General features: G+C 38.1%; 2 protein-coding genes across 4 annotated transcripts in view; one reads left to right on the forward strand and one right to left on the reverse strand.

Moving 5' to 3' along the window:
- LOC139945473 (calpain-5-like) overlaps window positions 1–10,270 on the reverse strand; it is a 38,627-nt gene extending 28,357 nt beyond the window's left edge. Inside the window, exon 1 of one of the 2 annotated variants that reach the window (XM_071942827.1) lies at window positions 10,138–10,270. The gene's annotated coding sequence lies outside the window, so the exon portion shown is untranslated. Of the gene's footprint in view, window positions 1–9,833 lie in introns of both variants that reach the window. The other variant, XM_071942826.1, reaches the window with a different exon arrangement.
- A 992-nt stretch (window positions 10,271–11,262) lies between these two features.
- Window positions 11,263–27,147, forward strand: LOC139945477 (mitochondrial chaperone BCS1-like). Of its 2 annotated transcripts, none has more exons than XM_071942833.1 (8): window positions 11,263–11,413; window positions 15,802–16,213; window positions 18,264–18,403; window positions 19,457–19,651; window positions 22,573–22,636; window positions 24,029–24,198; window positions 25,520–25,631; window positions 26,893–27,147. In XM_071942833.1, exons 2-8 carry the CDS (start codon window positions 15,894–15,896, stop codon window positions 27,143–27,145), a joined length of 1,254 nt encoding a protein of 417 aa, XP_071798934.1. In that variant the 5' UTR covers window positions 11,263–11,413; window positions 15,802–15,893; the 3' UTR covers window positions 27,146–27,147. The 2 variants fall into 2 exon arrangements, with proteins under 2 accessions (XP_071798934.1, XP_071798933.1); XM_071942832.1 differs by lacking the exon at window positions 11,263–11,413 and adding an exon at window positions 11,746–11,810.
- Window positions 27,148–27,817: the final 670 nt, after the last annotated feature.

Consider the following 27,817-nt stretch of genomic DNA (forward strand, 5'->3'; position numbering starts at 1 on the left):
AATTTGAAGCATGATTAGTACACAAGTAGCATTTGTACACAAATTGTATGCCTATAAGTTGCTACTCAAACTTTACGATTTGCTACTCAAATTGGCATTCAGTGTGCAAAAATTAAGACGAGTCTTCTATGTAAATGTTTTGTCAAACAAAACTGCTTGACAAAATAATTCCCTGGATTTTATTTCATTCAGAACACTCAGAACTTGAAATTGAATCTTTTCATCAAAGGAAGAAACACCTGAAGCAACATTTAAAGGGAAAAATAATCTGAACAGGCTTTGACTTAAACATGGTAAAATTGGTGGTTTAACAACACGTCTGGTCGAAACGTTGAGTTGTGAAACCACCAGTTCTTTTCAGAACCACTCAAACCCATAGAGAGAACCCTTACTAGAAATTATTATATTGTTTTGTGATAGGGGGAAGGACTTTTTTCTCACTGCGCTTGGCAGAGTAGGTTGATAAGAAACCACAATGTTGGTGTCAAGTTCTAATGGCATTAAACTGTGTTAGGCTGAGTACATGTAAATCTGATAAGTAAATTTTTTCTTTATTGATGCCCCCCTCCAAATCTAACTTTAGAATACTGTCTTAAAATACCCAGTTTCGCGTGACAAACTCAAGGGTGTTTTTTTTTTTTTTTTTTTTTTTTAAAGTAGAAGGCTAGGTAAAAAAAATAATTAATTCTTGAAAGACCCTTTGAAAAGACCACTATTGTGAGAGAGAAAAAAAAAAGTTGAGTGTCAATAATAGAAAAAATACTATAATCATTTTTTTGTGACTCGCGTGACAGTAAAACGAGGGTAAAAATTTACTCCCATTTTTCAAAAGTTAATAGTTCAAAAAGGCATATTTAATTTTGGCTGTCCTTACTAATGACTCTTTGTTGTTTATACATAATGCTTAAATCTGAACACCTATTGTTTCAAGAATTATTTTTTCAAAACCTAAATTTCAAGGATTTTTCTGACTTTTGTGTACACTTTTTACCCTTTACTCCCAAGGCTGTCGCAAAAACAATAAAGAATATTTTTATAAAGTCTTTTCAGAAGAAGAAGCACTAGGTGTTCTTGTTTCAAAACAAATATAAAAACTTCAACGATAACCATTTTAATTTTTTTACCATGAAGCGCAAATACCACGGAATGTACAGTATGCATGTGGGTGTGTGTGTTCGTAGATTGTAACAGGAATATTATTAATGGATGTAAAAGAAGCAGATGGACACACTGGATACTGGAGTGAGCTGCAGGACATATTCAATTGGTTGGTTGGTTTGGATACAATCATACACGTATCATTATTACATCTGGGGTCAGTACAAATTGCCACAGGCTAGTAAACACTACTTCAACTCACCCTATGGGCTACTTAAAGGAACAGTACACATTGCCTTGGATCGGTCGAGTTGGTCTTTGAAAAGCGTTTATAACCGTAATGCATTATAAAGATGTTGTAAATGTAGAATACAATGATCCACACAAATTTGCCTCGAAATTGCGTGGTTTTCTTTTTACTTTGCGAACTAACACGGTCGGCCATTTATGGGAGTCGAAAATCTGACTTCCATAAATGGCCGACCATGTTAGTCGACGAGGTAAAAGGAAAACCACGCAATTTTGAGTGATACTTGTGTGGATCACTATATTCTACATTTAAAATATCTTTCTAATCATGCATTTTATAACAAACGGTTACACAACCCGACTGATCCAAGACAACGTGTTCCTTTAACATTGTGTAACCTACTTGTTTTATGCTCATATTTGTTCCTTTTCATCTGAGAATAATTAACAATTACACACGTATGTATGATAATGATGTGTCTCCATCTTCCATTAAACTGGTTGTGATTGCGTCCATCAGAGCGATACACAGACTGTATGCCAATACATATTATAAAATCTAGCAAACAGTTTAATCTTCTTGGGGCAATTACATCTTCAAATCACACAGTTCTCTTAAGCTCATCCAGTGGGCTACTAACTATCAAACGATATTGTGTATGAAAAAGCCTTTAGAGTTCCAGGGCAGCCCAGGTTACTTCCCAGGGACCTACATTGTATAATGTTTTTGGCCCAATAACCAGGGCACTAATATAAAGCGCCGTCATACGGAAAATTGTAATGAACTCAATGTAAAATGAAATAATTATTACTTGAGTCAACTATTTATAAAGTTTTGGCATTAAGTTTGAAACTATTTAAGGTATTGTGTAGCAGTACAGAATCCTGCAATACTTATATTCATAATGCCTGCCGGAGTCTGATAGTGATAACTACATCATGCAGGTGTTTTGTGATAGTCCTTTCATTGTGTCTACATTTCAGTTTCCAGCAAACCATACAATCAATGTCAACTATCTGAGTTGCATTACATTCAATCAGAATCAGTGAGGTTGCAACAATAATGATGACAGTGTTTACTATTGACACCTCAATGTCTGTTGATTTAATAATAGAAATCAATCCAAGCCCTTGACCCTGCACAATGTTCAGTCTGCTTTGTTCACACGGCGGCGGACGGGGGCGTTTGGTCAATACATTTTCATCTTTAATAAGCACCATTGATACACATGAGAAACGTCACTTGTTTTTTGTAGGGTACACTATGCCAAGTGTTATTTTTAGTCTGTGCAATTGCTACCCAACTACGGACCAGAATTTTTATTCTGTGTCTCGATGCAGTTAAAATGCATGGTGTCTTTAGGGACCATTGCCTACAGGCTCTGCTCCTTTAATGGATCCCTCTTCTAACATTTCTTCATTCAAATCCAATCTCAAAACTTACCTCTTCAGTCCTTCTTCCATTAATATTTCCCTTGGTCATATTTTAGCACAGTGGATAGTTTTTTCTAGATACCAGCGCTTTGTATGATTTATTATTAATGTTATTATTATCATAACAGTCACCTGGAAAAAGAATCTTTTTTCTTAAAAGATTAGAGAATAATGTTCCTGAAGAATAAAATAATTATTTTAGTAATTGTTTAATAATAAAGTTGTGTGGGGGGTGACTCCGCCTACCCCTTTTGTGACGTAAATCGAGGCATACTTTGCCTCGATCGAACAAGTACGTGCAAGTATATTCAAGTCCTAGTCGTGAATTTGTACGTTTCGACAAAATGTTTTTCTTGCATTTTTCCGGCAATGTCGACCAGGTGTATTGCTGCTGGATGCAGCAAAACAACTAAAGATTGGGTCAGTTTGCAAAGTGGTCCGGTCCAACGTCTTTTCCAGCCCTGTGCAGCAAACACTTCATGCTCGAGAGTCCGGAATACACTACACATTTTGACATTAAGAGAAAAGTTCTTTCTAAAACATGACGCCATCCCAACAATTTTTCCAGCTACCGGTAGTGGGGAAGTCGAGGAAGGTACCTGACAGATGTAGGCCTAGTGAACCTAAAGGAGCCTAACGTAAACAAAAATCAGGTATTGTTTCAACTTTGAGGGCATGTTTTTAGCTTGTGCAAGCGTCACTATCTCGTGTTGGTGACTTTAACATATTTTTGTACATCTTGATATATTGTACTGGATATTGTATCCATTACATTTATGCATTTTTTTAAACTGATCGCTCTTGAGTAATAATATCTTTTATGTATTGATACTATGGAAAATGAAATGAACCTTGAACCCCTTCAAAGTTCTTATCTGATCTCTCATCTGAAGGTGTTTATTTGTCTTCAAATTTGTGTCAACTATGTTACAGACATCATACCATTGAGCTGCACTGAATGCTTTTTAAACCATCAATACATATTGTACATGTATGTAAAAAGATTCAAACACCAGTCTTCTCTCTTGGTGCATCTCAACATACGCATAAGCTTAGTAAACCTCAGCTCAGATTAATTTTTATTTAACGTTACAAACTCTTAGTCTATCGCCCAAAAATACCAGTGTCTAAAAAAATGTCCAGAACTGTAAAATCCACTGTTAGAAATGAAACCAAATTTTCCATCCTGGAATTTATCAGGTACCAAGGCGCAACTTTCATATACTGTACAGAGTTTGTGTACACACAACAAAAAGTCAAACTTTGAAGCATGCAGGTGGGGTTCAAGCAAGCATAACCCCCAATCCCAGCCACTCAATGCTGGCAGACTGCCAGAAATATTTCATGAATTTGAATGCACTGTATTTTAGACTTTTTAAGGGTGTGATTTACCATAAAAAAACTACTTGTTTATTATTTTCACTGTGTACATTCCTGTTCTAAATTCATCTTGATCATAGAGCAAGGTTTGCTTCACAAGCTGACAAGGTACACATTGATTTTATGTGTGTATGTGTACATTATGTACAATGTCAATGCTGACAGAAAATACCAAAAGCCCACTGGTAATGTAGGCCTATTTATTGGAAATATTAAACTAAAATCCATAATTGTAGGGCCTATTAATGGGATTACCTGTTTAAATAATAGACCTATAACATGCACAATTATTAATATAAAATAACACAAAAAAGTAGCACAATTTATAACATGAAAATTGCTCAACATTTTTTTACAGGTTAAGCCCGGTTCATACTTCCTGCGAAAGCAAATGCGATGCAAATTTTGAGGATCACACAGGGCTGTTTTCGCTGTGAATGTTTCGCAGGATTTGAGCACATTTCAACTCTTCCGAATTGTTTGTTCCGCATAATACATTTTTACATGCAAAACTCAGACTAAAATAATAATTGCGACATTATATAGGATTTGAGGCATTGCATGGTGAGGTACATGTATCAATGTATTTTTTGGTTTGCGGTAACACCATGTGTGTATCTACTTGCCAGATGTAGAGTTGTTCTTAGAGAACTGTCTTGCTTTATTGCGACATTGTTATACTAATTTCTCAAAACTACATCACCTCAACTGTAATGTTTTAAGGGAAGCTTTCTACTATATCATTATCTTCAAATTGTTTAAGTTTAATGTAAATCTGTGGACATTGTGGTTTGTATTACACTTACAAAAAGTACCTAGACCCATTAAAACTGGAAGAGAAAGACGTCAAAATTATTGGCTTTTGGCATGAAGCCATTCACAGGCATCTGAAAGCACATACTTCTATGCAACAACGGTGTTTTCTTTTAATATTTGCTTGCAACTGCAGTGACCAATAAGCAGAAATGCTACACATGTGTTTTGTTTTATGTGCATAGCGATACACTAGAAGATATTGGTCTTGGCTGCAACTATACAAAAAGTACCCTGCCTTCAAAGAAACTTATGTTTTGTTGTATGCTTCAGTGAATGGTTTCAGCTGTGCAAAGTGCATTCCTCCATGCAGGATCAATGGAACTTAACTTTGTAACAGCCAATTAGCCATGATACCCATTCATGCATGAGGTGTATAACCCTAGTGTTAAAGTAAACGTGGTTGGTACATCATACATTAAGCCATCTTAATTATTGATTAAAAGTTATTAAAGATTTAAAAAGCTTTGTTAACAGTTATAAAAATAAAAAAAATAAAAAAATATGATGCATGTTTATATGGAGTTTCTCAAAGCGTTGGACTGCCAGAATGTTAAAAATGCTAAAACATCACTTAAAATGAGTAATAATAAAACAATAATAATATATCATATGATATGGAATTTTCCAGTATTTGGCACCAATGTCAGGGTTCAGCAGAATGTGCTGGTGGTCGCACTGGAATACAGGTATCTACTGTACCATGGAGCAAAGCAGTTTATTGCTCCATGTCTGTACATACAAGACAATTCCTAAAAACAACTGTCCCTGATCATGAATACCAATCTCACATTCTAATCTTTTGAAGCATGGTTGAATAGCTCCATGATTGAAGAGACATTCAGACTAACAGTGCCCAAAGCACAAAGAACACACCCTTCTGATTGAGAATCCTGGCTACAGTGCCTGGCTATGACCTTTGACATCCAAGGGTTTGCCAAATGGCATACTAAAACCACTGTAAACAAATAAAAAATAAAAACGGATTTCTATTAAGAAACTTGTCAATTATTACGTTTTTTTTTTTTTTGGAGTACAAGCAGTACACACTTAAGTTGTCGTTTCCTAGACAATGTACAGTGTTCAGTGAAAACAAACAAATAATTTTCATTAATACACAATGAAAAACATCATCCACACTTTGCTATTAAAGCCATTGGACCCTTTTGGTAAACACTATTGTCCAAGGCCCAGCCTTCGTGTATCATAACTTATATATAAAATAAGAAACCTGTGAAAATTTAGGCTCAATCGGTCATCGGAGTCTGGAGAAAATAACGGGAAACCCACCGTGTATCCGCGCGTTTCGCCGTGTCATGACATGTGTTTAAAATAAATCCGCAATTCTCGCTAACAAGAATTGATATTGTTTTACTGTTTTCTCAAAAAGTAAAGCATTTCATGGAATAATATTTCAAGGGAAGTCTTTCACCACTACCTTCTGTAAATCCTGTAAGTTATTTGTAAATCTGTGAACCTTTTTTTTTTTTTCTGTACCGAAAGGGTCCAATGGCTTTAAAGAGTTGACACTCAAAATAACTCTTGGATCATGAACAGGTGATATCTGTGCACAAAGTTTAGTGCTGCTGTATTACTGTAAAGATTTATCCCTTCTCAGTGGCATCTAGGATATCAGACATGACAGGTAGTCATGAGGCAGAAAATTGGGTTCCATATAAATTAAGTCTATTTATACACTATGAATGTAAACCTTCTGAACATTCCACTAGGGGTGCTGGGAATCAGAATCTTCATTTAACTATCAATATTTTGTCAAATAATTTAACACACAGCAGTAAAAAATATGTTTTCTTCATCTCTTCATTTCATGTTAAAGTAGTTGCCAAATTTAAAGAGCAAAATTATTTCACGAATGACTAGATTAACATTTGCAGAGCTTTTTGCCAGACCATTAGAATCTGTCTTTGGTCAAATGAGGAAGTATTAAACACTCTATGTGAAATTAAACAAGGATTGTCTCTTTACTGTTTTTGTTTACATTTTGGTTTACTATGTATGTACAATGAGATCCTTATGATCACAATTACACAGATTATTGGCTACAAAATATTATCATTTATTACATACACAACACAAAGTATATATATTCCATATGTACACAGTGTACACCTTTAAGCTGATTCAATATAAACATTTTGATAATGCATGACACAGACAGACAAACTATTTATAAACTGTGTGCCTGCATGATTATGACGCACACTGTCGTGTAGTAGAGTTAATCAATTGAGTTTAATTTCACAGCCTGTAAATTTGATATTGACTGATAAACCAGAGTAAACTATGAGTACATATGTTTGGCCAGGGTGAAATTGGTATGGGAAGAGCTGGTTGATTCACTTAATTGGATCAGAGAGAGGGCTGAGCAGCCTACTAATGATAATATCACCCATGCCATCCGGGCAGGCATGGCCTTGCTCATGGCATACTGGATACTGATAATTTTTTTTACCAGGCTGTATTGAAGTTTGAATAATTGAATTCAAATACAATGTTTAATGCATACATGTTCTTTTTCACGTCATGCATCAGCTCAAGGAAACATGGGTGCTAGACATAATGCTTCATGTGCCTGCTTATAATACTGGAATAGGGGTATAGCTAGCCTGACAGTCGAAACTCTTTTACAGTATCAAACTTTGCTTAAAGTCACCTCGAAATATAAAAAAAAGTTTCAAACATTAGAGTATGTTTCTGAACATTGTTTGAGTAATTGTTTCTAACGATTTGTAAAAGAAAAATCAAACACACGTAGTATTCAAGTCCTAGTCGTGAGTTTGTTCGTTTCGAAAGAGTTGTTTTTCTTTCATTTTTCCGGCAATGTCGACCAGGTATTGCTGCTGGATGCAGCAAAACAACTAAATATGGGGTCAGTTTGCAAAGTGGTCCGGTCCGACGTCTTTTCATTAGCGCTGTGCAGCAAACACGTCGAGCCATCATGCTTCGAGAATCTGGAATACACTACACATTTTGACATGAAGAGAAAAGTTCTTTTCTAAAACATGACGCCATCCCAATAATTTTTCCAGCTAGTGGGGAAGTCTAAGAAGGTACCTGAAAGACCTAACAAATCTAAAGGAGCATTTGCCTAACGTGAACAAAATCAGGTATTGTTTCAACTTTGAGGGCATGTTTTTAGCTTGCACCAAGCATCACTATCTTGTGTTGCCTCTGCATGCGATCGATCGTGCTGGAAATCCGAGTGGACCGTCCGCACAGCAGCCATACAGTGCGTGCAGTCTGCTCCGTGACCGTAGTTCTGAACGTTAAAAGCAATAGCCTTCTTTACGGACTACCGGACACTCAGATTGCCAGATTACAACGCATACAAAATTCAGCGGCCAGACTTGTCACCAGAACTCGCACTCAGGAATCCATCACACCCATTCTTAAGGATCTACATTGGCTACCAATACGGGCTAGAATTGATTTTAAAGTTTTGGTTCTGACTTATCATTGCCCCTCTTTATCTTCAAAGCTTAGTTCAGGAGTACAAAACAACCAGGAATCTGCGATCTTCAAATAAATCCCTTCTGACCCCCCTAGTTATCAAAACCAAGTCGTACGGTTCCTGCTCTTTCCAATATGCAGCAGTTCAGTTATGGAACAGTCTTCCAGAGGTTGTTAAACAGGCTGAGGCATCAGAACAATTCAAAACCCGGTTGAAAACATATCTGTTTACTTTGTACAATAGTTGTTGATTTCCTTTTACAGCGCATAGGGACCTCACGGTGATATATGCACTATATAAGAATGGTTTTATTATTATTATTATTATCAGGTATCAAGAAGTAGTTTACGGGGCCAGACTACACATTTTCTCTTCATATAAATATCGCGCCTCAATTAACGTCACGGAAAGCGCCCTCTCGGGTCGGGCTTATTTTTAAATTTGTAAATAACATGGAAACTAATTTTTTTAAACCATAGTTAATTGTTTATCCTTTCCACTCATCAAAACACATATTTTAGTGACATTAAGCTTTATTTTGACAAAATACCACTTCCAGGTGACTTTAAATTCTAGACAAAAATACCACACGCCCCTGCAGGCCAGGCTTCATACAAATATCGCGCCTTTTAGACTTAAGTCAGACCTACCCAGTGTCACGCATTAGGGTCTGTCTCATGCTCTCACGCGCCGCAACCATTTTCTCACACTTCTGGAAAAAAAAGTTGTTTTTTCTGGCGTCGATTCCGTTCTCCGAGAGAGAGAGAAAAAAAGCCTTCCAAAATTCTTTTTTTTAGGGGGGGGGGGGGGGGGCTTTGAAAAATCTCATGCATAGCTGGCCTCTGATTCTGATCTCTGTAAAGTATGATCACAAAATTGTTGCACTGGTATTCATAGCTTTATTGCCTAAAATAAAACGAAGTGTTCTAAAGTAAAAGGTTTACCATGAAAATATAAATCTTAAAAAGTAAAACAAAAGTTTATGTTTTATATTCTCCACATAAAACTGTCCATTACTCAATAATGCATTGGGCGACATCTGACTCATTTTCACACAATCGGCGGGGGCACATATTGTAGGGTCATATGTTATCGACCCTCATCATACATGTCATATGTTTTCGAACCCCAACTTTGATTACCGTTTACTGTGAGACTGTGCAAGCTCCGCCGGTGACACTATTCACTAGACAGAAGCTATGCTGCTTACTCAAGGTCTGTTTTTTGTTAGGCTTAATCATGCTGAGAATAAAGTTTCCTGTCGTAGGTTATGCTCAAACATGGAGGAATGAAATCCTAACAACTGTACAATTTACAAACAACATGACAAACGAACGTAATGATTCATTTTCTTCCTCCACGAACAAAGTAATTAAACAATACATACCACTGCCACATTAAAACGACGGTATCAAACCAACTGACACTCCTTCTTCAGCGTGTCACACAATCTCTGTCAACAACAGTGTCACTCTGCCTCTGTCACTCGGTGTTCAAGCCAAAGATGTCAGTATTTATCGCCACAAAACAGAACAGTCGACAGTATTATGAGTATACACACAGCAGGCCACCAAAACAGTAGTGAATTTCTTACACACAAATGGGTGCTGGATCTCGGCGACGAGGACACTCCCCAAAATAAGTGTTAATCAAGCGTGACGTGAAAGCCACAACTCAAAACAAGCACCAACCTTTCCGCCGTCCGTGCGTGAAGCCAATCGCACTGATGATGTGTGGTTTTTTTCTCCTCTTCCCCCGCTCTCTCGACCCTCTGTGTGGCTGCCGTACTTCCGTTCCGATCCCGTGTACACACAGTGTGTGTGTGTGTGTGCAGCCGACCCCGAGGAGGTCAAGCTAGCTACAAGTTTGCGCCCCCTTGTGGTGTGTGGCATCACGACAGTAGTTTAATGGCGGCCCCCTTTGATGAAACCACTGCGGTGTGTGTGTATCACTGGGTATGTTCAGACAGCGTACTAACTTAGACCCGAACCGGTCTAACTTTTACGAGCAGCGGGGGGTGGTCGTAAAAATAAAAACCCATTGCGTTCAGACAGCACAGAGTTAAACCCGATCCGGTTTATCTTCGGTTTTAAGAGGTCAAAGTAGACGCGACCCCGTTGCTCTAACATCCGGTTTTATTCATCAGATTCACGCACCGAGTATGCCGAGATACCGAGTGCTCCATGCCCTGGATGATCAGACAGGGCACAATTATTGGATACAAATGGCTCAATCGAACGCGGTAACAGTTTTACCGTTAGGAGGATATGGGCACTTAAAACAAACATGAACACGACTCGAAATTATTTTTTTAAACAAATAAAATATTGATACAAACCGCCGAGAAAACTCACCAAAATATTGTCCATATTCCATGAAACAGAACACGTTTCATTTTTGTGTTTTGTTTTATACCACTGTTTCCGATTTAATAAATACTTTTAGTTTGTACTTCAATCGATTGGAAGTTGCGATCTCTCAAAAGCTGGTGCCGCGATTTTTATTCCGATTCGTTCATAAACACAACTACACACGTGCAAGTTACGACATGTACTTTGCAGTATTTTCCCAACTTCCCAACAACGTGGTGATATTGCTGGCGTAGGGAATTTCCCCTACACACAGCCTCGCGCCCACTGCAGTTCATTCTCCTAGATTGAAAGTACAGCACGCTAGTAACGGTGACGGCAATAGAAAGGCACATCCACGGGATCGGTGATGATAACTATGGGATATCAGAGAGTGATCACTATGGGATGGCAGCGCTGTACATGTGAGAAGCAATACAAAATATGTTTCTTCGCTGCGCTCGTAGTATACGCATGAAAAACAGTTTCAGTTTATTGGAGGACACTCAACAAAAAAAGCTTGGAAAATATAATTTTGTTTCAGAATTTAATAAATCATGGGCGTGGGCCTGTGTTAAACTGCATACACCGATGTGATCGAGAGGGTTTCGCCAACTCGGTAAGCGGCAAGAAAGTAATATAAATACTCGGTGCTTTTCAGCATCAGAGGCAACAGAAACCGTATACAAGCACTCCGGGTCCTGGGCGTGTGCATTGAACCACACAATGGGTCGTCCGTTGTGAGTTAAAACCGGATGTCATTCTGTCCACACGCAGTGTTAAAAGATAAACCCGAACCGGTTTAGACTTAGACCGCCTCGCTGGACGGTTTAAGTTTTGGGGTTTAAACCCGATCCGGTCTAACTTTATTTGCGTTCACACGCACAAAAGTTAAACCCGAACCGGTCTAAGTGGACTTAGACCAACTTTAGTACGGCGTGTGAACGACCCCACTATCACTCTCAGCGGAGCAGCAATGTAATCCTTCCTCTCTATGAACAAGATGCATGAAACGGGTAGGACATGTGTTAAGTTTAAAGGGACGAATTGTACAGTTTATGTTCGTTAACACTCATATAGAGCTTTGATAAAAGAACTAGCATGTGCTAATAATAATATCGTAGCGTCATACGTTATCGACCCTCATATGTTTTCGGTCCCCAACTTTGATTCCCGTTTACCGCGAAATTGTGCAAGCTGCACCGGTGACAGAAGCTATGCAGTTTACTCCATTCTGTATTTTCATCAGGCTTAATCATGCTGAGAATAAAGTTTCCTGTCGTTGGTTATGCTCAAACATTTATAAAATTATTGATTTTTGGTACTAATCACTAGTGCATTATTATGCCAACATTCAAATGAGTCAAAGAAACATCATCCAACCTCGAAAGTTCAAAACAAAATTACGATCTGCTAGATTGAGTTTCATTCTGCTTTAGTCACTAGAAGGATCACGTGAGGTGGTTACTATTTGGGATTCTATGGTGTGCAAATGTGGGGAAAATATTAAAATAGTTTAGTTAAGTGAAAATGACAACAATTTTTTGTTGTTGATTTACTGCATACTGTAATAAATTCCGATCAGGGTAATAAATATTAAGTCTACATTAAAGAGATGGTTTCTTATCTCCTGAAACCAAACATCACTGGTCTGAAATGGGGGAAAAAGGATTGTTATGAAGTGTGAGTGCATCAAGGAAGGGTGGGGTGTTTTACTTTCATGCCTTATGATATCTCTGGATTTTAATATAGTAGCCATAATGCCTTAGGACAAAAATGTAATTAAATTTGTTCAGTAGTAGTTGAATAATATTTTTGATTTATTTTGCACGCCATACTAGCTTCTGAATTCTGAATATTCAATAAAATACCAACCAATGAAAGGTGTGAAAACATATGACGTTGCTCCAATGTCGTGCATGCATAAGCACTGTTAATGGCAAACTGTCTCTCGCAATGTAAAACCAAAACTTTAAAAATTTCAACACACCATGAAGTGAAATGGTTATTGTTAAAAAAATGGATAGATGATTTGAAAAAAAAATATTTAATTTTTGATTGTGAACAATTTTCCTGTTATCCTACTGAAAACACATGACACCAGGATATGTTTTTGTATGTGATGATTGTGAATATAGACATGACTGATTGCTCCATGCTGAGGAGTGAGACCGTCACCATGGAGGAAGGAAGAGAAGGAGCTTGAACGAAGGGACTTCAAAAGTCGAACCCATGTTACCGCGAATCACCCACCTACCTTATACAAACAATGGGCGACCTGGCGTATGTGAGTTGGCGCGCGTGCGCACTTGGTTCTTCACTCAACTATGGTGTCGTATGTCATACCTATATAGTATATGGATATCCTCCTCATACCAGTTTTCACGGAATTATGCCTTTTTCTTTGAATTGGGAAAAAAATAATGATGCCATATATCAACCGATGCCCTAATTATCTTCATTTGTTAATAATAATATGAAGTATGCAAACATATATTAAAACTTGATGGGCATTGAAATGTTCACACCACACACCGATCTTCGATGACTTCAACTGGACCCATTTGTGCCTTCAACTGGCCCCAGAAAGAACAAGAAAGTATGGTTTCCTGGTGAAGCCATACATGGAAGAAACATCTGCAGTGACTACAAGTGTTCTTTGAGACTCTGTATGACTCTAAAGCCAGCAGTTGTCTTCATTTTATTCAAAATATTTTTTTATTAAATTTTAACTTGCACAAAAAAAAATAATAATAATAAAAAGGGTGAATAATTACTGGCTTTCAAATCAATTTTTCTTTATTTTTTTCTTTAATTTTTTCTTAATATTTATAATAAAGCTTATAAATAAACAGTGATAATTGAATCAACAAGCTGATGTTTAAATTTTAATATTAATAATAAAATTGATATGAGGGTTAAAAAATAAAAATCTCCAAAAATATTAGAAAATGATATAAGGCACATGGCTTCTTTAAGCCTCTGTATTTTTTTTCCAGAATGCTCAGCAAAATATTCAGTCACATGATTTGATCATCATGAATTGTGAATTGAAATAGTGTTTGATGAAATACCGATTTTTTTGCATTTACAAGTGCAAATATAACCAGTGGAGCCTTACGTGTTTCTAAGTTTTGGTCAAGGGAGAGGAGACTCTTTGCTTGGCAAATAAAACCACACAATTTTTATCTAGGGACGGTTTACATCGCACACAGAGAGGTAAAAGATTTGCCACGATTTTAGGGACACCTCGAAAACGGGACGTCCTACGATATAATACAGAAAAAACAACTTTTTTGAGACCTGATAAAAATTGTGTACACTTTCGCCCCCCAAATCGAAAAACACAATTGAATACCAATCACCCTCGTGTGCTAGTACCCAAATTTTGAACCACCGCTAGCTAGCGAAAGTCACAAAAAATGTAAAAATATGACATGATGTTTCCGTGAAACACCACAAATGGTAAATGAAAACGTGTATACTCACAATTCTTGTCTCCAATGATTCAACTTAACACGAAGGCAACAGCGCAGTCTGGCGGTACCACACCTTCTGTACAAAGAGATCTAACCCTGCTCGTTAATCGGCCGTCCAGCTGGAGGTCTCCTATCTTTTTCCACTGGTCAGACAGGGGCATTGTCAGGGTATTCTCTTGCTACTCTGTGGTTTTGCGGGTCGTTCGAGCTCCTTCTCTTCCTTCCTCCATGGTGAGACCCAGTGTCAGCCTCTTGACCTGGCCCTGGTATTGGTAACTGGGGTGCTGTACTCCTTTTTTCGAACTCACTTGTCTAATTGAGTGTTGAGTAATTTAATCCCTAAATAGATACAGCTCACGTAGGTAAGCTAAACTGGGATGGTGCGTTGATGACGTCATTGGTCGATGGTGCAAGGTGCGAAGAGAATAAATAAATAAAAAGGAAACGAAAAGGTTGTCCACTATTTACATACGTAGTGCAAGACTGGGTTTACAGCATCCTAGCTAGAGCCAGCCAGAGGTAGTAGGACTCTAATTGCTGGCAGGGCAACCTGAGATGGATGGTGCATAGACTGCTGTAGCGGGCAGATGGTTCCAGATCTTAACTGTTCTTGGGTACAATGAGAATTTGTATTGGTTGTTAGAGGCATGCATGCCGTCAACTCGCCGTCATTTCCTCCAATATACTTTTGAAATCCATAAAAGAAGCATAGAACTGTAAAGTATTAGCTAAAAAAAGAGAATTCGCATAAGTTTTAGGTAAACTTTTGCCCTTTTTTCAAAAGGATTATGAAAGAAGAGAGTTTTATTGACCTACAGGAGTAGGTCTTAAAGCTCAGACAGATGTAAGGTCGAAGCAACATTTATTTGACAAACTCTTTTTTTTGTGCGGCCATAATAGGAAATGTCAATAACGCACTACCTCTAACATGTCTAACAATGCTACATTTTGTATTGTAGATTAAAATTAAAGTAATTCCAAAAATTAACAGTATTTATTGTAAAGTTTTGCGATTACCCGCCGTCGACTCGCTGACAACTCACTTGTACAATCAACTCGCCGTCAACACATCCACTACGCAGATGGATTAGTCTTAGCCCAAGACACCAGCAATCAATTTAGACGAAGCGCAGTACATAGTAATCTCTGTTACCGATCATAGAGTTATATATAAGAACTAGAGGGCACACTGGCCTATATACGTGGCCCGGCATGCTACATGCGGCCATTTTCAAAGTTGACAAAACAGCATCGCACAGCGTGTGTTTGTGCGGCCATTTTGTAAGTTAACAAAACAGCATCGCATAGTGTTCAATAAACACAAACTCCAACGTGTACAGACGAACTTCATATTCAACGCATGCACAGAATGGCGCACGCATGTCTCCTTGCGGTCCTGTCCATATGTGCATGAAGCATCATCAGTGCGCTCTCTAGTTCTTAGACTGGACATGACTGCATGCAAACTAATTCAAATGCACTAAAAGGATTGAATACAAGTCATTTCTTTTTCTTTTAATTTGTACAGGTAGTAGTTTCTTCAAGAACTTTCATTTTTTGATATACGCTTCAACACTTGAGTGTAGCTTTTTGGGGGTTAGATAATTGAATGAGGAAATTATGGCCATTGGAGAATTCATTGCTGCACTTAAAGATAATCCCTACTTTGGTGCTGGATTTGGACTTGTCGGTGTTGGAGCATTGCTTGCTGTAGCCAAGAAAGGAGCACAGTATGGAACTATTGCACTACGTCGTCAGCTTCTCATGACATTAGAAGTACCAAGCAAAGATAAGAGTTACTACTGGTTGTTAAATTGGATCACAGTTAATGCACGTAATGCTCAACATCTAAGCGTGGAAACAACATTCCAACAGAGTGAGAGCGGCAAGATTAATACTCAGTTTGACTTTGTACCTAGTCCAGGTAACCACTATTTCCGGTAAGTATTCTTTGTCATCAACAACTCATTTAGATAATACTCATTCAGTGTCATGCTAGAGGCTTTCACAAGTCTCAAAATCCAGGAACTTCACCTGTCCTTCTTGTGATAGTGCTATAAATAATTATTTGTCAAGGAATTTATCCTTATTCCTGTGGTGAACCCATACACTTTTCTCTTCATAGCGGTTGCAACTAGGGTTCCAGAGAGACCACTATCTGGGGCCTCTTCCTTTGTTCAGAGACCTGTTGCCTTGGATCGGGCAAGTTGGTCTGACAAGCATTTGAAACTGTTTGTTATGAGATGCATTATGGTTAGATAGATGTTTTTAAAGTACAATACACAAACATACAATTATACCTTAAAATTGCACGGCTTTCCTTGTACTTTGTGAACTAACACGGTCGGCCACTTTGAGGAGTCAAAATTTTGACTTCACAAAATGGCCGACTGTGTTAGTGCACTGGGTTCTTTAACATGTGTTACACAACACATGGGACCAACACCTTTACGTCCCGTCCGAAGGACGAAGCAATGGTTAAGTGTCTTGCTTAAAGACACAAATGTCATGGCTGGGGATTCGAACCCACACTCTGCTGATCAGAAACACCAGAGTTTGAATTAAGCTTGGGCGATATTGCTTTTATTATCCCGTGATATATCGTCAAAAAAGTATCGCGATATTTGATTAAATCGCAATTTTCAAAATTCTGACATTTTACTACATACCCAATTTTCATACTTCAAAAATTTAAACAAATCGACGTATGGATCTGTGAGGTGTACTGTCTACCCATGGTGTTGTAGCTCTATGAGTTACACACACATAAAGTGTCTTTTAAAGTGTCTACTGACTGTTCTTACATGTGTGTATATCTTGCCCATTTCATTCTAGCTAACCAATAAGCATCCATAATGCACATGTAAACGGTTGTGGATGGTTTGTGGTTTGTGTAATATGATCCCATTGTGGTCTGCAGTTCGGCGGCAAGGCGGCGCACAAGGCTCCCACACAGGGGAGGTAAATGATACATTGTGTTACTTCTGAAGTGTCTGTGGGAGCCCGCCTGGGGGCTAAAGTGTTTGATGTTATTTTTTTTCAATTGGGGAATCTTGGGGTTGGTTCTGGGACTTTATATTTTTTTTTAACAGCCCGTTGTGGTGGCAAGACATCTCAATTAGGGAAAACATCGCGATATTTCATCCAAATCACAATATGCAGATAATCCGATTAACAAAAAATCAAGACGATATGGTAATCGTTTAAGAAATGGTATCGCGATTTTTTATTATACCAAGGTATTGCCCAAGCTTAGTTTGAATTCGGTGCTCTTAACCGCTCGTCCAGACACTTCCATTTGTAGACTATGGTTAAAGTTGACCATGTGCTGTTGGAGGAAAAGTGTAGAGTGACGTGGCCAAGTGGTTAAGAGCATCAAATTCAAGTTCTGATGCTAAGTCACCGGAGTGTGGGTTCGAATCCCGGTCGTGACACTTGTGTCCTTGAGCAAGATACTTTATACTATAATTGCTTCTCTTTACCCACGGGGTATAAATGGATACCTGCGTGGGTAGATGTTGATATTGTGAATGAAAAAGCCTTTCGGAGTGCCAAGGCAGCTCTGGCCTGTATACTCCCTATAAAGGGAGCTGAGAAAGATTGTTTTATTATTTAGCGGTCGCAAACGAGATTCTATGCACAACGTCACGCCAGAGGTGTTTATCCCTCATCATGTTTGGAAGGTTCATGATTTCAGCCTCCGCATCTCTCCCGATCACAGCGATGTAGTTGAGTGGTCGAGGTCCTCTATTAGGGCACGACAGTCTCCAAAATAACACGTCAGGAATGACCTGGTCTTTGGCACGAAAGCAGTGAAAGATTAAAGGGATGTTATGGGCCCAATGACCTGGGGACTAATGTAAAGCGCATTGATATGGTTCATTGTGAAATGCGCTATATAAGAATTGGTTATAATTTGTTATTATTATTATTATTATTATTATTACTTTTGTTCATTTTTCATGATTTAAAGTCTGCCTTTACACACAGGTACAGGAATACTTGGATTTGGGTTGAGCGTAACCGAGAGAAACAGATGATTGATCTGCAAACTGGGACACCATGGGAAACAGTTACACTCACTGCTATTGGTAGAAACAAAGGACTATTCTTTGATATACTTAGCCAAGGTTTGTCTTTGTTTTTATTTAAAAGTTTGATTTTGTTGTGGGGGTGAAAATGTTTGACAAACCTAAACCCAAACTTTAAAATAAGAACTGGAGAGCTTACTTCAAGTATCTACAACTAGAGAAATCTTTTTACGTGAAATGTCATCTTTTTTAATATATTAATGATTACAATTGCTCTACCAAAACAGCTTGCAAATGTGTAGTGTTACAAAGGTCTTCAAATACTTTTGTAATGCATAAATGATATTGGTTCATTGCTGTTATTCCAAAGTTGAACGAAGGCCTTAGTTTTGTAGCATTTACAGTTGTCTTTTTGTTGCTCAAGATCCATCCTGGTTCAGATTATGTGTTCAAAAGTGAATCAGTTTTTCAAATAAAAATTACGTAAAAATAGTGTGAACTTTATTCACTTACTAATGAAAGAAGAGTGAAAATGGTCTTCTGATGACAACTACATGTAAATTACAGATTAATAAATCGGCTGAAATAGAGCATCTTTTACCGTCTAAATAGAGGTTCTGAGAAAGTTTTGTACATGTTTTTTAAGATAATGTAGTACGCATTCATGGTATCCGGGCCCAATTTCATGGCTCTGCTTACCGTAAGCACAGAATCAGCACTTACAAAAGCAGGGAATTCTGTGCTTACAGCAGGAGTATTTCACGGGTTAGCAACAAATTTTGGCTTCTGCCCGTGCATACTCCACGTTACTAGACATTCTATGCTTATAAGGCTAGCATAGAAATTCGGCGCTTGCACGTAAGCGGGGAACCGTGACCATAAGCGCAGAATTCGGCGGTAAGCAGAGCCATGAAATTGGGCCCAGGTCAGGTGGGGTGTGCTATTTGTGTACATTTTCTTTTAGTGTTGACTGAGTGTCAATCATTTTTAACTCGGGAGTCAGGAATGTCAAGGAGACATTACAACCGTCCTCCTCGGTCAAATAATTTCGGTCGGCTAAAGCTTGGGCTGGTCATTGCCGACCGGCTCCGACCGTGGTAGCTACAACCTTGCAAATAAAGTAATATTTCATTTTTGAATCTTTGTGTTTAGCAAGGACAATGGCCTTACAGAAGCAGGAGGGTAAGACCATCATGTATACAGCAATGGGTGCAGAATGGAGACAGTTTGGCTACCCAAGGAAGCGTCGACCATTATCATCAGTCATCTTAGATCATGGCATAGCTCAGGATATATTAACTGATGCTACAGAATTCATAGAGAATCCTAAGTGGTATTCAGATAGAGGTAGGTCATGATGTCATATCCTAATCAATACTAAGGGAATAAAAGACTGGCGACAAGGTCTTTAAAGGAACACCTTGCTTTAGATTGGGGACGAGTTTGTCTTTGAAAAGCGTTTGAAACCCGTTTGTTATGAAATGCATGGTTAGATCAACTTGGGTTAGATAGATAATTTGAAAGTAGAATATAATGATCTACACAAACATGCCTCGATATTGTATGGTTTTCCTTATGACATTAAAACAACACAGTCGGCGATTTTGTGAAGTCAAAATTTTTGAATCCACAAAATAGCCGACCGTGTTTGTTCGCGACGTAATAGAAAAACCGTGCAGTTTCGAGGGATGTTTGTGTGGATCAGTCTATCATACTTTCAAATTATCTATCTAACCATGCATTTAATAAAAAACAGTTTCAAACGCTTTTTAAAGACCAACTCGACCGATCCAAGGTAATGTGTAGGATCGTGGCTGTGCAATAAAAGCATGGTTTTAAAAGGGAGTTTCAGAACATGTCACTACTCTTTTATTACGATTCATAAAGCGACATTTTGTTAAAAAGCAAAAATATGTTAAAACTAAAGTCAATTTGTGACAATCTGTCTGTTTAACGATTTTTTGATATTGTACATTAAAAAAAAATCTGTTTGTTGCACATTGGGTTGTGTATATAATGTGTGGTACAAAGAGATTACCTGCTGGTATACTAATAGCTATATAGTTCGTTCCAATTAGTGACAATCTATTTCTTTAGCAAATTTTTGAAATTGTACATTTTAAAAAAAGATGTAAACTGCTCACAAAAAGTATATTTGTTATTATTTAATACTCTCTTTGTATACGGTATATATCAATGCAAAGCTGAACTGTTCCTCTTTAAAATGATACCACAGTTGCAATGATTGCATGTTGCTGGACTTGACCACGTTAATGAGAATGACACAAAGTCACAAATCAAATGTGCCAAAATTAGCAATTTTGTGTTACTTTGTGAACAATCAAATTGACACTGTAATTCAAACAAGCAAGACAACTTACTGATCTTAATCCACTTTATTGAGTCAAGAAGTTTGGTATAGAGCAAGACAACTTACTGATCGTAATACACTTTATTGATACAAAAAGTTCAGTAACAAGTGGATGATCCGAAGGCGTTGATGACAGCCTGGCACCTTCTTCTCATGCTGCACACAAGTCTTGTGATGCGCTTATGATGAGGGATGGCATTCCATTCTTTATTAAGGAACCTGATTTGGTCAGCCACAGTTGATGTGTTGGTGGTTCTGGCGCGGACAGCGAGGCCAAGCTGGTCCCACAGATGTTCCATGGGATTCAGGTCTGGACTGTTAGCAGGCCAATCCATCCGGTGCACCCCAACATTTTTCAGGTAGTCAGTCAACAGTAGGGATCGATGGGGGCGAGCGTTGTCATCTTAATATATGGCATTTGGTCCAAGAGTCTGCAAGTATGGGACTGCATTCGGCTGTAGAATATCGTCTTGCGAATACCCATCAAACAAGGTGTTTTTCATGAGATGAGGGTTAATTGTGTCCGATGAGCTCACTGGTGCAAATCATCGTGTAAACCATTAATGGTTCTGAAAAGCTTGATCGGTTCGATTATTGAGCATTACCTATTGACCATTCACAGACAACGGTAATTTTGGCACATTTGATTTGTGACTTTGCCTCATTGTTATTCGTGTAGCCAAGTTCAGCAACATGTAATCATTGCAACTGTGGTATCATTTTAAAGAGGAACAGTTCAGCTTTCTATTGATATATACCATATACAAAGAGAGTATTAAATAATAACAAATATACTGTATTGAAAAAAGTTTCCTTACTTTTTGTGAGCAGTTTATTTTGCATTTTGGGTTTGTGTATGCGCTCGAGTACAAATAGATTACGTGCTGGTAAACTATTGGATAAGTATTGCGTTCCGCATATAAGTAAACTGTTGTACATGAGCCAGCCGGTTTTAAACAGCTCCAGCTGTGTCTTAATCAGCCGTTTTCAAAACAACCCCACTTGACATGCTCTCCACCAATAAGGGTATAGCGAAACTGTCTGGGGTATTTATGAATAAATGTTAACTCAATCAACAAACCTTTTGACCCTGATTAAACATGGGCTTAGCTCGGCAGTATAGTGGGAGACTTTGGAACGCTAGGTGGCAGCAGACCTACCTGATAAATTTCCATTGTTTACGTGGTTCTGAGCCTGCGCACATTACCAAGAACAATGGATTTTGTCTGGTAAGTCTGCTGCCACCAAGCGTCCCAAAAGTCTCCTGGTATAGAATCAATGCATGTAAATGGTAAATGTTGGCCCCCTCTTGTGATAGCAGACAGTCAATATTCTAAACAATGCAAGTGGATTTAAGATATTTCCAGTGAAACCTTGAAAACATTCAACATATGAATAGAAAGAAATCAATATTAAGTATAATAAAACACTTTCAGTCAATGATATTAATTTGTGTGGATTGGTTTATACTTCTACCTTAAAGCCATTATAAACTTTCGGAACAGAAAAAAAAAAGTTCACAGATTTACAAATAACTTACAGGGTTTACAGAAGGTAATGGTGAAAGACTTTTCTTGAAATATTATTCCATGAAACGCTTTACTTTTTGAAAAAACATTAAAACAAACTCAATTTTCGACAACGAGAATTACGGATTTATTTTAAACACATGTCATGACACGGCGAATTGTGCGGAAACAAGGTAGGGTTTTCCCGTAATTTCCTCCCGACTCCGATGATCGATTGAACCTAAATTTTCACAGGTTTGTAATTTTATATAGAAGTTGTGATACACGAAGTATGGGCCTTTGGACAATACTGTTTACTGAAAGTGTCCAATGGCTTTAAGTTGTGTGTTAATAATGACTGTTGATGACATGTTATTTTGGTTTTACAGGTATACCATATAGGAGAGGATACTTACTACATGGCCCACCAGGATGTGGAAAAAGTAGTTTTATGTAAGTGTTGAAATCTTGGAATGACTGAATTAGGTGAATTGCTATCTCAATAATGCTTACACCCTTAATTTAACTGGGGTCCCGTGCTTAATTTTAGCATGGTTGTAAAATGTGGCAATTTTTGACAAGATTTTGTAAGAGTACTTGACAGCAGAAAAAACTGTTGTCCTTTCACACGAGGTACATTTTGTAAAATTTTACAACCATGCTTTAATTTAGCAAGGGACAATTGTTCTCATGTGAAAGGGGCTTAAATGGGAATGGGAGGTGTGCAATAACAAGGATACAGACAGATAGGCAAATAATGAGGGGCACAAGCGTTTATGATTAGCAATGGTTTTATAAAGTGCAGCACCAACTAAATCATATTTGTAGGCTCAAGGTTTTACCATTCATTTGTTACAATGGATATACATGTACAGTGAAGCTTCTACAGTCATAACTTTCAATTGGTACATTCCAGGCATGCCAGGGAAGTACATGTTATACCATACAATGTAGGTCACCCGTAAGCAAAAGGGAAACTAAATGCAGTTGTCTATGGTTGAATGGAGATGTGTTTATATACAGGGTCTGTACTGAAGCGTAACATGCAGTGAGCAATGGATCTGGATTAAAGAGAAGCAATACTCAAAACCATCTCAGAATTTAAATTGTAATTTTAAAGGGACACATTGCCTTGGATTGGGCAAGTTGGTCTATAAACAACATTAGAAACCGTTTGTTATAAAATGCATATGATTAGAAAGATACTTGTAAAGTAGAATATAATGATCCACACAAATATGCCTTGCATTGGAACGGTTTTCCTTTTGCGCCGCGAACTTACACAGCACCGTTAGTGGAGTCAAATTTTTTACTCCATAAAATGGCCGACCGTGTTAGTTCGCCAAGTAAAAGGAAAACTGTGCAATTTTGATGCATATTTGTGTGGATCATTGTATTCTACTTTTAAAACATTTTTCCAACCATATATGCATTTGATAACAAATGGTTTCATATGCTTTTCATGGCCAACTCGCCCGATCCAAGGCAACGTGTTCCTTTTAATGAGAAGTTCTGAAAACGCTTTAGCCACTGCCGACCATCCATTAAGTTTACACAAATGTCTTGTTCAGTGTCTGCATTTCCTTTCCACTATTTCCTTGTTGTTCCCTCGAAAACTCCAAACAAAAACCCAGAAACAAATTGATTTTATTTTTGTGTTTTCTTAACATTCGGATAACACAAGTCTTGTGAATAAATTATAGGTGTGCATTTGTATATAATAGGATACCATATATTGATCAAACATTTTTAAAACAGCAGTATTAATATACAAGAGATAAAATATGCTTTATTTTCAATATGTTTAATATATTTACATAACAATGTTGATTGATTTGTTAACAGCATGGCATTAGCTGGAGAGCTTCAATATAGTATATGTATGATGAACCTGAGTGAAAGGAGTTTATCTGATGATAGATTGAATCACTTAATGAATGTAGCTCCTCAACAGAGTATTATCTTACTAGAAGATATAGATGCAGCTTTTATCAGCAGAGAAGATAGCAATGATGGTAAGTACTCAACAGAGTATTATCTTACTAGAACATATAGATGCAGCTTTTATCAGCAGAGAAGATAGCAATGATGGTAAGTACTCAACAGAGTATTATCTTACTAGAACATATAGATGCAGCTTTTATCAGCAGAGAAGATAGCAATGATGGTAAGTACTCAACAAAGTAATAATATAATAATAACAATACAATAATAATATCCAAGTCTTATATAGCGCACGTATCTACCAAACAAGGTAGTCTTGGCACTGAGTATATATACAAACTTTCTGAAAGATTGATTATTGCAGTGATGAATTCTGAGACCCAGTTTTGTAGCATCTTATATAAAGGGGTTACAAGGTGCCGTGGCGCATTTATCAGCCACAGCCAGGAAAACCGGGCTAACCCCTTGTCTTTTCGATAAGTTTACTGGGTTCTTTTACATGCGTTACACAACACATGGGACCAACGGCTTTACATCCCATCCCAAGGACGAAGCAATGGTAAAGTTTCTTGCTTAAGGACACAAGTGTCACAGCATGGGATTCGAACCCACACTCTGCTGATCAGAAACACCAGAGTTTGAATTCAGTGCTCTTAACCGCTCGGCCACAACACTTCCATAAGTATTGTCTTAAAGGCACTGGACACTATTGGTAGTTACTCAAAATAATTGTGAGCATATAAACTAACTTGGCAACGAGCAATGCAGAGCTGTTGATAGTATTTAACTTTGTGAGAAACAGCTCCCTCTGAAATAATGTAGTTTTTGAGAAAGAAATAATTTCTCACTTCAGTATTTGAATCGAGTTTGAGACCTTAGCAGAGGCAGAGGTCTCGAAATCAAGCATCTAAAAGAACACGGTGCGACAAAGGCAGTTTTTCTTCCATTATTCCCTCACAACTTCGATGACGATTGAGCTCAAATTTTCACAGGTTTTTTATCTTTTGCATATGTTGAGATACACCAAGTGAGAAAAACTGGTCTTTGACAGTTACCAATGGTGTCCAGTGTCTTTAGTATTAGAAGATATTGATGCAGTTCTCTTGTGTCTTCAGTGTTTATCTTTTGAGAGGAAGAAGTTTAGAGGGTGTCTCTATGGTGTTAGAAATATTGAGAGGTTTGGGGGTTCAATCGATGGAATCCACAGGAAATAGGACAAATAAATGTCAAGTCCAGACTAAAACCAAAAATAAACCCTCTGAACTTGCTCAGCGGAAATCTGATAAAACATGTAAAAATGGTGTTGAATGGGCTGTCATCTGAAGACCCTCTGATTGGCAAATACACATAGATTTTTCTAACAATCTTACACTTTGTATTTGATTATTGCAGCTAAATATCAAGGTATGGGTCGTGTAACATTGAGTGGTTTATTAAACACTCTGGATGGAGTAGCATCAACAGAAGCTAGAATAGTCTTCATGACAACTAACTATATCGACAGGTAGGAGTTCATTGCCCTATTTATTCATCAAATCAGTCACAAAGCAAAATATTTGAGTGTGTACTGTAATACAGATGTTCTAAGTTTATGTTTTGCTTCAGTCAATATTAAATCACTTTGCTAAAATTTTGAAAAAGCCAGAAATCCGGCAAAAGCCGGAGAAATCATTTCCCTGTAGAAAGGATCTGTAGGTCCTACAACCAAAGTTTAATGATCTAATAGTGACATAGCCTTTGAGAAAGACTCTGCTAGGTAAGCTTACTGCTAGGGTCAAAACGTTAAGCCAATAACTTAATTTGTTGCGTTATGTGGGTTTGTAAACAGTTTACAACAGCCAATTATATTTTCTCATAACTTGTCAAGATGTGGTCATAAAAGGGTCAAGTTGAGAATAGCCTTGCTTAAGGCAGTCGAATTATTCACTCCGAAAAAAGACCGCCGCTGTATAAAAACCCACCCGTATGCACTGTGCGTAACATCGCACGACAGGATGCCCCTGTACACTATCCGCATGCGGAGGCCGTCAGGCCGACAGCCTTGTAGGGTCTGTGTTGAAGCCACTGACCTCATTACTATAATAAGCGAAGAGTTCCCACGGTCAGCTCATGACCATAATGCCTGCGAAAGATGAGACATGTTTACATCAGACACCACCACCACGGACGCTCAGCGAGCATGATAGGGTCCAAAGGTCGTGATAAGGGAAGTGCGTGATTGGACGTCAAAATGAACAATTCATTTGCCTCACATCCTGTGTTGTCTGATAGGTCTGACGAAAGATATACATATTCATGGACTGCATACTAGCATATCCGAGAGCCCCCCCATTTTTTTCCATTAGTTGAGTTTTTTTCATGAAACACATGAAGTTACAGACCATACAAGGCTGACATGCGGTTAGTGGTCTGAGTGCAGAAGACTTGTCTGCACAGTAGTGAAAGTGTGTATACGGGTGGGTCATGCGGTGTGATCGCACGCACCACGCACAGGGTATACGGGTGGGTTTACAGCGGCGTCTTTTCGGAGCGAATATTGCGACTGCCTTGAGCAAGGCTAAGTTGAGAAAACCATACTTTCAGTTGAAACTCACAACACTAGGCCATGCTTATGCTTCTGTTATTTGGCTTACGTTGGCTGGACAATTTCTGCATTAGAAAACAATATTTAATAGTGCTGGTTGGTGATCGCTGCATGATTGTACATTCGATTATACATACAGTTGTAGATTTATATTAATGACTACTCTCCTTCTGGTTTACAGATTAGACCCAGCTTTGATTAGACCTGGTCGTGTGGACTACAAAGCACTTATAGGATATGCTTCAAAGCACCAGCTTGAGCAAATGTTCATTCGCTTCTATCCAGAGTTGGATGTATGTAAAGCAAAGGAGTTTGCTGATAAAGCAACAGCGTTCAATAGACCAATCAGCATGGCGGCAGTGCAAGGTTTCTTCATGCTACATAAAGCTGATGGGAATGCAGTGATAAAGAATGTAGAGAACATATGGAGCTGATACTTGATTTTGAAAAGTATAAACAATGGTAGAAGGAAACAAGCACAACTCATCTCGACTGGACAGGGATATACAGCACAGTGGATTGGCAGTTCCTTATTCACCTAACTCACCGATATCATCTTTACAAGAATTGCGCCATTTTGGGAGTCAATGCCTTTATGTGTGGTAGTGTAGTCTGCATTTTAGGCTACACAGCTTTATTAAGTTGACGAGTTGTGACTCCCACAATGGGGAGCATGACAGATGTATTGTGTGTGATGTTGCTGCAAGGGGTCGATCAATAACAATTAAAAACCTGATCGTGTAGGAATGCTGAGCGCTTGAATAAAGCCAGATTCATACAGGGCAATTTTCCAATCAGTTCGCACAGTTTTAGAAAATGTGATGCAAGAAAAATTTGCTTCTGTTTCTCAATTTGAGTGCAGTTTGAAACCTACAATCATTTCTTAACAAAGAACCGAGCAAATGGATCAACCATAATGTCCAAATGTCAAACATGAGATCATGTAAGGTGTTGTCTCGCATAAAGTTGCAATGTTAATTTGACATGTCAGCAAGCATTCTTCGCTCGGTCCCCCGGTCTCATACAAGACCACTGCCATAAGCCATTTTCAGATATGGTGTACCCATTACTACATGTATAACACTGTATAAGGTTTGTGTAGATCT

Source organism: Asterias amurensis, chromosome 12 (assembly GCF_032118995.1).
Source record: "Asterias amurensis chromosome 12, ASM3211899v1".
In the NCBI taxonomy this organism is placed as follows: domain Eukaryota; kingdom Metazoa; phylum Echinodermata; class Asteroidea; order Forcipulatida; family Asteriidae; genus Asterias; species Asterias amurensis.

Bases quoted from the DNA above. Each gene is read 5' to 3' on its own strand.
- LOC139945477 (XM_071942833.1), top strand. From the start codon at position 15,894: ATGGCCATTGGAGAATTCATTGCTGCACTTAAAGATAATCCCTACTTT. The intron at 22,637-24,028 runs GTAAGTGTTGAA...ATTTGTTAACAG, and splicing joins TGTGGAAAAAGTAGTTTTAT to CATGGCATTAGCTGGAGAGC. The intron at 24,199-25,519 runs GTAAGTACTCAA...TGATTATTGCAG, and splicing joins CAGAGAAGATAGCAATGATG to CTAAATATCAAGGTATGGGT.